This window comes from Anomaloglossus baeobatrachus, chromosome 1 (assembly GCF_048569485.1).
Source record: "Anomaloglossus baeobatrachus isolate aAnoBae1 chromosome 1, aAnoBae1.hap1, whole genome shotgun sequence".
Lineage (NCBI taxonomy): Eukaryota > Metazoa > Chordata > Amphibia > Anura > Aromobatidae > Anomaloglossus > Anomaloglossus baeobatrachus.
The window spans coordinates 749251835-749264160 of record NC_134353.1 but is presented as its reverse complement, the minus strand read 5'-3'; the positions used below and the strand labels follow the sequence as shown (position 1 = coordinate 749264160).

General features: G+C 49.9%; 1 protein-coding gene across 1 annotated transcript in view; it reads right to left on the bottom strand.

Annotated features, from left to right (window-relative positions):
• Positions 1-12300, bottom strand: part of FAM216A (family with sequence similarity 216 member A) — a 68482-nt gene extending 56182 nt beyond the window's left edge. Inside the window, exons 1-2 of the mRNA XM_075323634.1 lie at positions 12081-12300; positions 645-676 (exon numbers count right to left, since the gene is read on the bottom strand). Coding sequence (XP_075179749.1) covers positions 645-676; positions 12081-12151 — 103 coding nt within the window. The 5' untranslated portion in view covers positions 12152-12300. The remainder of the gene's footprint in view (positions 1-644; positions 677-12080) is intronic.
• Positions 12301-12326: the final 26 nt, after the last annotated feature.

Below are 12326 nucleotides of genomic sequence, written 5' to 3'. Positions count from 1 at the left end.
TTGCTGTCCGCACAGTGCTTTTTTTTATCTGCGTTTTTGAGCTGAAAAAAAAAATGGTCATGTCAATTCTTTTCTGCAATGCATTGGAAAAACGCAGGAAAACGCAGAGATCAAAAACGCAGCCAAAAACGCACATTTTTACTGCTGCGTTTTTGCCGTGGGTACGTTTTTGTGTGTTTTTAGCGGCAAAAAAAACACACAAAAACGCAGCGTCTAAAAAAAGCAATGTGCGCACACAGCCTTACAGCTATGGTCTGGGTCTACACTGTCACTCAAGCAGAGGAAAGCGCTACTGGGACGGGAGAAGTGAAGAAGAGCTATTGACTGCAAGTGTACAGATACGCCCTATTGTACCTGCAGGAAAATTTGTGTATGGATAAATATACACATTTTGACGCAATTGTTGCACACCGTCCTACACTGCACTGCCTCTGATCATCAAACGAAAATGTTGCTGACAGGTTCGCTTTAAGAGTAACCTAAGCTTTAGTGGACTTGATCCATCCATGTATTACAGGGATGACCTCTTAGAGAAAGACATCTGGCCAGCCGCAGCTTCCAACAGCAAAATCAGTGACACCCGCACTGGCTCCTGTTTGAAACAAATAACTAATTAATAGATAGAAATCTGATCTCACACTCGCCTTCAGGATCCTTGTGACTGAAATCCACGGTCCTAGGAAAAAAAACAACGATGTAGTTGTAGTATAGTATAGTACAGTTATGTTACCATCTTGACTGCTATGTGCTGTTATGATTTGTGCCAAAAATAAAAATAAAAAAAAAGGAAATTTATATTTCCGCCTGTGAAGCTGGACTCTTTTCATTTGAATGTATATTAATGTATAATGTATGTAATATATGTATAGTATAATATATAGTATAACAATTTAATATATACGAATATATACCGTTTCCCCGAAAATAAGATCTACCCTGAAAATAAGCCACAGAAGGCTTTTTGAGTATGCTGAAAATATAAGCCCTATTCCAAAAATAAGCCCTAGTTGTGGTTCTATAAAGACGTGTTCAAGTAGCTAAAAAAGTAAAATACAGCAGGACTCTTCAAAGGACTAGACGACATCCCCAAAATAAAGTAGACACTCCCAAAATAAAGTAGACACTCCCAAAAGAAAGCAGACCACCCCCCCCCCAAAAATAAAATAATAATCACACTCACCAGACCCCAAACAAATCGATTTGGCAAGTGCTGATGGTGGATGGGCTCTTACACAGAGATCTATGCTGTCTGGCCCCTTGCTGTTCCAGCTGCATTGCACTGAAGCTTTCACAAACAGATTGGGTACCAGTATCAAGGTTGAGAATTTAGGGAAAACCGCAAATGGGGTTTTTCAGGGTCACAGAGACGGATTTCAAATCGATCTGCGCAGGTATAAATGAATCAGACAATGAAACGTGTTCACTGCTTGAGCATAAGCCAGCTTCTGACCCGTGTATTAAAAAATCTTGTAATTATACAATATAATATTCAACTTCGACCTTGGAGCAAGAACAAGGAGTCAACATGCCACATCCCACATCCCTCAACCCACATGGTGTGAACCAACTGATTATAAATTCTCTTAGTATGTTATGAATACCTCTTTGTTCATTGTTCCTTTTGGCGACCTTATCTTTGGTAACACTTTGACGAATACACATCTTAAGGTGGTGTCACACACAGCGACGACGACAACGACGTCGCTGCTACGTCACCATTTTCTGTGACGTTGCAGCGACGTCCCGTCGCTGTCGCTGTGTGTGACATCCAGCAACAAGCTGGCCCCTGCTGTGAGGTCGTTGCTCGTTGCTGAATGTCCTGCTTCATTTTTTCGTCGTCGCTCTCCCGCTGTGAAGCACACATCGCTGTGTGTGACAGCGAGAGAGCGACAAAATCAAGCGAGCAGGAAGCAGGAGACGGCGTCTGGCAGCTGCGGAAAGCTGTAACCACTGTAAACATTGGGTAACCAAGGGAAGATCTTTCCCTGTTTACCCGATATTTACCTTCGTTACCAGCCTCCGCCGCTCTTGCTGCCAGTGCCGGCTCCTGCTCTGTGCACATGTAGCTGCAGTACGCATCGGGTAATTAACCCTATGTGTACTGTAGCTAGGAGAGCAAGGACCCAGCGCTATGCAGTGTGCGCGGCTCCCTGCTCTCTGCACTGTGACATGTAGCTGCAGTACACATCGGGTTAATTAACCCGATGTGTACTGTAGCTAGGAGAGCAAGGAGCCAGCGCTAAGCAGTGTGCACAGCTCCCTGCTCTCTGCACATGTAGCGACGTTATGATCGCTGCTGCGTCGCTGTGTTTGACAGCTAAGCAGCGATCATAACAGCGACTTACAAGGTCGCTGTTACGTCACAGAAAATGGTGACGTAACAGCGATGTTGTTGTCGCTGTCGCTATGTGTGAACCCAGCTTTAGAATCATATTATGAAGCTTCTATACGATTGTCATATAGACACACAGATAATTATGCAACGACATCTATACTTTGATTATTTACATACACAGATCATCTTATTACATCTGAACAAATGGCCTATAGCCCAGACCTACCCTCACACCAGAATCACTCCACATGACTGATACTGCTTCCAGTCACCAGGGGGAGCAAATGACTGTAGGACCTGATAGTGACAGAGATCTATATGTGAGAGCCCATTCACTTGCCAACTCTAATTGTTTGGGGTCTTTTAAGTGTGATTCTTTTAGGGGGTGTTTGCTTTCTTTCAGGGTAAACTTAGCAATACACAGGAATAATACATTTAAGCACTTAAAGCGCACCAATCATCAGAATTTTCCTATATAACTTAAAGCCAGTGCTATACTGGCACTATCAGGCTGATTCTATACAGACCTTTAGTTGTCAGCTAGGATGTATAGTTTTTGAAACACAAACAAGGAAAATTTGTGAAATGAGCAGCTTTTTATTTGATAGCAGCTTGCCGATCAGCTAATAGCTGGAGTGGAATTTGATAGTGATTCCCACCCCCCTTCTTGTTATTCCTCCCCCTATCTTTTTATGTATGCTAATTCCATTATAGAAGTGTTTTACTAATGGTTGAGGCTATATTAAAGTGGCTAAAAAAACCTTGCTGACATTATAGCCATGTGACTAGAAGGGGGCGGGGCCTCAGCCAACAGAAAAATAATGTTGCCTCCTGGTATCAGCTATGTTGGCTGAGGCCCCGCCCCTTCTCGGCACATGTGTATGACATCAGCAAGGTCCTTCTAGCCACTTTGATATAGCCACAACCATTAGTAAAACGCTTCTATAATAGAATTAGCATAAATAAAAGATAGGGGGAGGAGCAACAGGCAGGGGGGTGGGAATCACTATCAAAACCCACCCCAGCTATTAACTGCTCAGCAGATGCTGTCAATAAAAAAGCTGTACATTTTACAAACTTTACTTTCTTGTGTTTCAAAAACTATACATACTAGCTGACAATTACAGGTATGTAGAGAATAGAGTTGAGCGGATCGGCTATAATCCGGGTCCGACGGATCCGGATCGGGTTGACGGCAAAGTCCGGATCCGATCCTGAATCCGCGGCTATGTAACTCAATGGGGAGTCGGATCCGGGAAAAGAGAAAGAGAGAGAAAGAGAGAGAAATAGAGAGAGAGAGAGAAAGAAAGAAAGAGAAAGAGAGAGAGAGAAAAAAAAAAAGGATCCGGACCGTGCACCACGGATCCTGGGTACTGGTTGGACTCGGATCGGAACCTCGAACCGTGCGGATCCGGATTTTTCAGATCCGGTTCCGCTCAACACTAGTAGAGAATCAGCCTGATAGTGCTAGTACAGCACTGGCTTTAGTTTATATAGGAAAATCCTGGTGATTGGTGCGCTTTAATTTAAGCCTTTGGTATGTACCCACCACTATAGCACTGGTTCTCCACCATGAGAATAGCAGATCAAATAAGAAAGGAGGGAATTTTGTTTACTTACCGTAAATTCCTTTTCTTCTAGCTCCAATTGGGAGACCCAGACAATTGGGAGACCCAGACAATTGGGGTGTATAGCTTCTGCCTCCGGAGGTCACACAAAGTATTACACTTAAAAGTGTAAAACCCCTCCCCTTCTGCCTATACACCCCCCCGTGCATCACGGGCTCCTCAGTTTTGGTGCAAAAGCAGGAAGGAGGAAACTTATAAATTGGTCTAAAGTAAATTCAATCCGAAGGAAGTTCGGAGAACTGAAAACCATTCAACATGAACAACATGTGTACACAAAGAACAACAGCCCGAAGGGAACAGGGGCGGGTGCTGGGTCTCCCAATTGGAGCTAGAAGAAAAGGAATTTACGGTAAGTAAACAAAATTCCCTTCTTCTTTGTCGCTCCATTGGGAGACCCAGACAATTGGGACGTCCAAAAGCAGTCCCTGGGTGGGTAAAATAATACCTCGTAATAGAGCCGTAAAAACGGCCCCTTCCTACAGGTGGGCAACCGCCGCCTGCAGGACTCGCCTACCTAGGCTGGCATCTGCCGAAGCATAGGTATGCACCTGATACTGTTTCGTGAAAGTGTGCAGGCTCGACCAGGTAGCCGCCTGACACACCTGCTGAGCCATAGCCTGGTGCCGCAAAGCCCAGGACGCACCCACGGCTCTGGTAGAAAGGGCCTTCAGCCCTGAGGGAATCGGAAGCCCAGAAGAACGGTAGGCTTCGAGAATTGGTTCCTTGATCCACCGAGCCAGGGTTGACTTGGAAGCCTGTGACCCTTTACGCTGGCCAGCGACAAGGACAAAGAGTGCATCCGAGCGGCGCAGGGGCGCCGTACGAGAAATGTAGAGTCTGAGTGCTCTCACCAGATCTAACAAGTGCAAATCCTTTTCACATTGGTGAACTGGATGAGGACAAAAAGAAGGTAAAGAGATATCCTGATTGAGATGAAAGGGGGATACCACCTTCGGGAGAAATTCCGGAACCGGCCGCAGAACCACCTTGTCCTGGTGAAACACCAGGAAAGGGGCTTTGCATGACAGCGCTGCTAGCTCAGACACTCTCCGAAGTGATGTGACTGCTACTAGGAAGACCACTTTCTGCGAAAGGCGTGAAAGAGAAATATCCTTCATTGGCTCAAACGGTGGTTTCTGAAGAGCCATCAGCACCCTGTTCAGATCCCAGGGTTCTAACGGACGCTTGTAAAGAGGGACTATGTGACAAACCCCCTGCAGGAACGTGCGTACCTGTGGAAGTCTGGCTAGGCGCTTCTGAAAAAACACAGAGAGCGCTGAGACTTGTCCCTTAAGGGAGCCGAGCGACAAACCCTTTTCCAATCCGGATTGAAGGAAGGAAAGAAAAGTGGGCAAGGCAAATGGCCAGGGAGTAAAACCCTGATCAGAGCACCAGGATACGAATATCCTCCACGTCCTGTGGTAGATCTTGGCGGACGTTGGTTTCCTGGCCTGTCTCATAGTGGCAATGACCTCTTGAGATAACCCTGAAGACGCTAGGATCCAGGACTCAATGGCCACACAGTCAGGTTGAGGGCCACAGAATTCAGATGGAAAAACGGCCCTTGAGACAGCAAGTCTGGTCGGTCTGGTAGTGCCCACGGTTGGCCCACCATGAGATGCCACAGATCCGGGTACCACGACCTCCTCGGCCAGTCTGGAGCGACGAGGATGGCACGGCGGCAGTCAGACCTGATCTTGCGTAACACTCTGGGCAGCAGTGCCAGAGGAGGAAACACATAAGGCAGTTGAAACTGCGACCAATACTGAACTAATGCGTCCGCCGCCAGAGCTCTGTGATCTTGAGACCGTGCCATGAATGCCGGGACCTTGTTGTTGTGCCGTGACGCCATTAGGTCGACGTCCGGCATCCCCCAGCGGCAACAGATCTCTTGAAACACGTCCGGGTGAAGGGACCATTCCCCTGCGTCCATGCCCTGGCGACTGAGAAAGTCTACTTCCCAGTTTTCTACGCCCGGGATGTGAACTGCGGATATGGTGGAGGCTGTGGCTTCCACCCACAGTAGAATCCGCCGGACTTCCTGGAAGGCTTACCGACTGCGTGTTCCGCCTTGGTGGTTGATGTATGCCACCGCGGTGGAGTTGTCCGACTGAATTCGGATCTGCTTGCCTTCCAGCCACGGCTGGAACGCCTTTAGGGCAAGATACACTGCCCTTATCTCCAGAACATTGATCTGAAGGGAGGACTTGAAACTCCATGCCAAGATATGTCAGTGATTGGGCCGGTGTCAGATTTGACTTTGGGAAATTGATGATCCCCCCGAATCTCTGGATAGTCTCCAGAGCAATGTCCAGGCTGTGTTGGCATGCCACTCGAGAGGGTGCCTTGACAAGCAGATCGTCTAAGTAAGGGATCACCGAGTGTCCCTGAGAGTGTAGGACTGCTACCACTGTTGCCATGACCTTGGTGAAAACCCGTGGGGCTGTCGCCAGGCCGAAAGGCAGTGCCACGAACTGAAGGTGTTCGTCCCCTATGGCGAAACGCAGGAAGCGCTGATGCTCTGGTCCAATCGGTACGTGGAGATAAGCATCTTTGATGTCGATTGATGCTAGGAAATCTCCTTGGGACATTGAGGCGATGACGGAGCGGAGCGATTCCATCCGGAACCGCCTGGTTTTTACGTGTTTGTTGAGCAGTTTTAGGTCCAGAACAGGACGGAAAGATCCGTCCTTTTTTGGCACCACAAACAAGTTGGAGTAAAAACCGTGACCCTGTTGCTGAAGAGGAACAGGGATCACCACTCCTTCTGTCTTCAGAGTGCTCACCGCCTGAAGAAGAGCATCGGCTCGCTCGGGGGCGGAGATGTTCTGAAGAAACGAGTCGAAGGACGAGAGCTGAACTCTATCCTGTAACCGTGAGACAGAATGTCTCTCACCCAACGGTCTTGTACCTGTGGCAGCCAGGCGTCGCAAAAGCGGGAAAGCCTGCCACCGACCGAGGATGCGGTTTGAAGAGGCCGAAAGTCATGAGGAGGCCGCTTTGGGAGCGGTTCCTCCGGCGGTCTTTTTAGGACGTGACTTAGACCGCCATGAATCGGAGTCCCTCTGACCCTTCTGTGGCCTGTTGGACGAGGAGAATTGAGACCTGCCCGCGGGTCGAAAGGACCGAAACCTCGATTGTACCTTCCGTTGTTGAGGTCTGTTTGGTTTGGACTGGGGTAAGGATGCGTCCTTTCCCTTGGATTGTTTAATGATTTCATCCAATCGCTCACCAAACAGGCGGTCGCCAGAAAGTGGCAAACCGGTTAAGAACTTTTTGGAAGCAGAGTCTGCCTTCCATTCACGTAGCCACAAGGCCCTGCGGACTGCCACCGAATTGGCGGATGCTACCGCCGTACGGCTCGCAGAGTCCAGGACAGCATTAATGGCGTAGGACGCAAATGCCGACGCCTGAGAGGTTAAGGACACCACTTGCGGGGCAGAGGCACGTGTGACTGCATTAATCTGCGAGTGACAAGCTGAGATAGCTTGGAGTGCCCATACGGCTGCGAATGCCGGAGCAAAGGACGCGCCGATAGCTTCATAGATGGATTTCAGCCAGAGTTCCATCTGTCTGTCAGTGGCATCTTTGAGTGAAGCCCCATCTTCCACTGCAACTATGGATCTGGCCGCCAGTCTGGAGACTGGAGGATCCACCTTGGGACACTGAGCCCAACCCTTGACAACGTCAGGGGGGAAGGGATAACGTGTGTCCTTAAGGCGCTTAGAAAAGCGCTTATCTGGACAAGCTCGGTGTTTCTGTACTGCCTCTCTGAAGTCGGAGTGATCCAGAAACGTACTCATTGTACGTTTGGGAAACCTAAAACGGAATTTCTCCTGCTGAGAAGCTGACTCCTCAATTGGAGGAGCTGGGGGAGAAAGATCCAACACCTGATTGATGGACGCTATAAGGTCATTCACTATGGCGTCTCCTTCAGGTGTATCTAGGTTGAGAGCGACCTCAGGATCAGAATCCTGATCTGCCACCTCCGCTTCATCCTCTAGAGAGTCCTCCTGCTGAGACCCTGAGCAGTGTGATGAGGTCGAGGGAAGCTCCCAGCGAGCCCGCTTAGGCGGTCTGGGACTGCGGTCCGTGTCAGAGACCTCACCTTGGGACCTATGAGTCACCCCAGGAGCACTTTGCTGCTCCAACCGAGGGGGGCCTGGGGTCAATGATTCCACAGTGCCCGGGGCCTGTGTTACCGGTCTGGACTGCAAGGCTTCCAGTATCTTAGCAGACCATTTATCCATAGACTCAGAAAGTTTGTCAGCGAATACTGCAAACTCCGTCCCTGTCACCTGGACAGTGGTAGCAGGTGGTTCCACCTGGTCCACCAGTGGCAGAGGCTCCGGCTGAGCAAGTGCCGCAGGGGCCGAGCATTGTACACAATGAGGGTAGGTGGAACCTGCCGGTAGCATAGCCGCACATGAGGTACAGGTTGCAAAGTAAGCCTGTGCTTTGGCACCCTTGCTTTTTGCGGACGACATGCTGTTGTCTCCTCAGAGTACAATCCGGGAGGGTATATAGCCAAAAACCAACAGTGCGACCGTACAGAGTATATGTATAGCATATAAGCATATATATATATACACTTCGGCACCCAGGGGGGCCAGCACCTAGTAACAGGTGCGGCTTACCGACCGCCCAAAGCGGTTGTGTGACCACCAGATTCCCTGCCTGGGCCTCCCAGAGCCGTGTTGTCTCTCCTCTCCAGCTTCAGAAGTGCTGACAGGAATGGCTGCCAGCGTTCTGTGAGGAGGAGGAGGCCGTGGGCGTGCCCTAGAAAGTGCGGGAATCTGGTGCCCCACTGTGCTCAGTGAGGGGGGAGGAGGATACAAAGTATGCTCCAGCCCTCAGCGCTGACGTCCAGTGCAGCGTCCCGCACTTCCCCTGACTGGCAGGCCGGGGGGCGGGAGTATGTGGTACTAGGCCGCAGAAGCCGGGGACTAAAGTTATAAGCGTGGCCGGCAAACAAGCGCGGCCAGCGCGGTAGTCCCGGCGCACCAACACACCCAGCAGTGCTGCAGCGTGTATAACACAGGCGCTCCATGCGCCGTCCCCAAGGGGACACAGAGTACCTCACAGTAGCAGGGCCTTGTCCCTGACGATACCCGGCTCCTGTCCAGCAGATTCCCCAGGGGCTGCGGAGGGAGCAAGGTCCCAGTGCCTGGAGACCGATTAGGATCCCACTTCACCCAGAGCCCTTAAGGGATGGGGAAGGAAAACAGCATGTGGCTCCTGCCTATGTACCCGCAATGGGTACCTCAACCTTAACAGCACCGCCGACCAGAGTGGGGTGAGAAGGGAGCATGCTGGGGGCCCTGTTATGGGCCCTCTTTTCTTCCATCCGATATAGTCAGCAGCTGCTGCTGACTAAATTGTGGAGCTATGCGTGCATGTGTGCCTCCTTCGCACAAAGCATAAAAACTGAGGAGCCCGTGATGCACGGGGGGGTGTATAGGCAGAAGGGGAGGGGCTTTACACTTTTAAGTGTAATACTTTGTGTGGCCTCCGGAGGCAGAAGCTATACACCCCAATTGTCTGGGTCTCCCAATTGTCTGGGTCTCCCAATGGAGCGACAAAGAAATGTGCATTTGAACCAGTAATAGGAGTAACACATAATGTTGATGTTCCAGAATGTGATGACATGATTAGTTTTAAAAAAATATGGATTTTTTTTGTTCAAGAGTGAATGTGGATTGTTGTTCATGGAAAAATTTAAGACATCCCCTGAAAATAAGCCCTAGAGCAGGGGTGGGGAACCTCCGGGTCGCGGGTTGTATGCGGCCCACAATGAAGTTTTCTGCGGCCCCTGGACAGAATCCAGGGGCCGCAGTGCTTGGGCCAGCTACCGCGTCTTGCCGGCGCTTTAAATTCCCGTCCTGCGAGGACGCGCATTCCGGAGTCACTTGTGAGTGACTCGCATTGCATCACCCGGCATGGTCGCACACTTTCCTGACAGGAGCGGGTCAGTTGCATGTATTTCTATGCAGCTGAGACGCTCCTGTCCTGAGAGCAGCAGGCCGTATCGGTGAAGCTCGCGTGAGTTACGAGCGTACAAATGCCAGTGTGCTCAGGACTTACTTTGTGGGCGGAGTTAGCGCTCTATGCTCCAGTTCCACAGAACACAGAAGACGAGCAGCAGGAGCTTCACGGCCTCTGACGCTGTGTGTCTGCCCTCCAGTGCTGTGTGCCCCCTGTGCTGTGTGCCACCCACAGTACGTTGTGCCCCCTCCCCCAGTGCTGTGTGTGTGCCCCCCTGTGCCACTTATGGTGCTGTGTGCCCTCTCCCCCAGTGCTGTGTGCGTGCCCTCTTGTGCTCTGTGCCACCCATAGTGCTGTGTGCCCCCTCACCTAGTGCTGTGTGTGTGTCCCACTGAGCTGTGTGCTACCCATATTGCTGTGTGCCCCCTCTAGTGCTGTGTGCTACTCTCCAGTGCTGTGCTCTACCCCCAGTCCTGTGCCCCCCCAGTGATGTCCATGTTCCCCTGTGCTGTCTGTGCCCTCCTAGGGATGTCTGTGCTCCGGAAGTGCTGTCCATGCTCCCCAGTTTCCTCCTAGTGATGTCTGTGCTCCTCTAGTGATGTGTGTGCTCCACAAGTGTTATCCGTTTTCCCCTGTGCCCCCCTAGTGCTGTCCGTGCTCCCCTCATGATATTCTTGCCCCCCCAGTGCTGTTCATGCCCCGCAGTGATTTCTGTGCCGCCTAATGATGCCTGTGCTCCTCCAGTGCTGTCCGTGCCGACCAGTGATGTCTATGCTCTCTCAGTGCTGTCAGTGCCCCCATAGTGATGCCTGCTACCCAGTGATATTTGTGCCCCCCCAAGTGCTGTCTGTGCCTCTCAGCCGTATACATGCCTTCTGGTGATGTCTGTGCCCCAACCCCTCCAGTGATGTATAGTATATGCCCCAGCCCCTCCTGTGATGTGTATGCCCCCCAGCATCTCCTGTGATGTGTATGCCCCTAGCATCTCCTGTGATGTGTATGCCCCCAGCGTCTCCTGTGATGTGTATGCCCCCAGCGTCTCCTCTAATGTGTATGCCATCAGCGTCTCCTGTGATGTGTATGCCCTCAGCATCTCCTGTGATGTGTATGCCCCCAGCGTCTCCTGTGATGTGTATGCCCCCAGCGTCTCCTCTAATGTGTATGCCATCAGCGTCTCCTGTGATGTGTATGCTCTCAGCATCTCCTGTGATGTGTATGCCCTCAGCATCTCCTGTGATGTGTATGCCCTCAGCATCTCCTGTGATGTGTATGCCCTCAGCATCTCCTGTGATGTGTATGCTCTCAGCATCTCCTGTGATGTGTATGCCCCCAGCGTCTCGTGTGATGTATATGCCCTCAGCGTCTCCAGTGATGTGTATGCCCCCAGCGTCTCGTCTGATGTGTATGCCCTCAGCGTCTCCAGTGATGTGTATGCCCCAGCCCCTCCTGTGATATATACATCACATGAGGGGCTGGGGGCATATACATCACAGGAGACACTGGGACATATACATATATATCAAAAGTCCCAGCATCTCCTTTGTGATGTATATACTGCAGTCCCATCATCTGTTATGTGATATATATGATTTACCAATCTTATTATCACAAAGAGTTGCCTTTGCTCCAGACAGAGACAAACCTGGAAAAGCAGTTGTGAGAAGCAAAGTTACATGATCAATATCACAGAAATTAACCGCCGCACCAAAGAGAAGCAGCTCCTGCCACCACAATAGGGGTGAGTTCATTGCTGGATCAAATATAGTAGGGTAGTTTTCACATTGATCATTTTGTGCGGCCCCCAAAGTTTGGTAGAAATTCACAAATGGCCCCCGGCAGTAACAAGGTCCCCACCCCTGCCATACAGCATCTTTCGGAGAAAAAAATAATATAAGACCGTTTTATTTTCGGGGAAACACGGGTAGTATAATAATATAATATATAAGAATATAGTATAGCAATGCATAGTATATAATATACAGTATAAGAATATAATATAATATATAGTATAAGAATATAATATATAACATATAAAATAACAATATAATTATATCCAGTATAACTATATAGTATATATCATACAGTATAACAATATAATATACCGTATAAGTACAGACTGTATACTCACTGACCTTCCAGTGTCCTGCTCGGGTGACTCCTTGCCCTCACCGTTAGGGGTCTTGCAGGCTGTGGGTCCCTCCATCTTCTCTAGACTCCTTTCCCAGCTCCCAGCCTTCTAGGAACATGCCCGGTCTCCATGGTGACGCGCGCACTGAGGGATTCACATCTGTCTCCTCCTTGGATGCTCTTGGAGATAAGTCAATAACGACAGCGCATGCGCAAACATTAGCAGCACAGCTGTTTTTATTTCCGTTTAC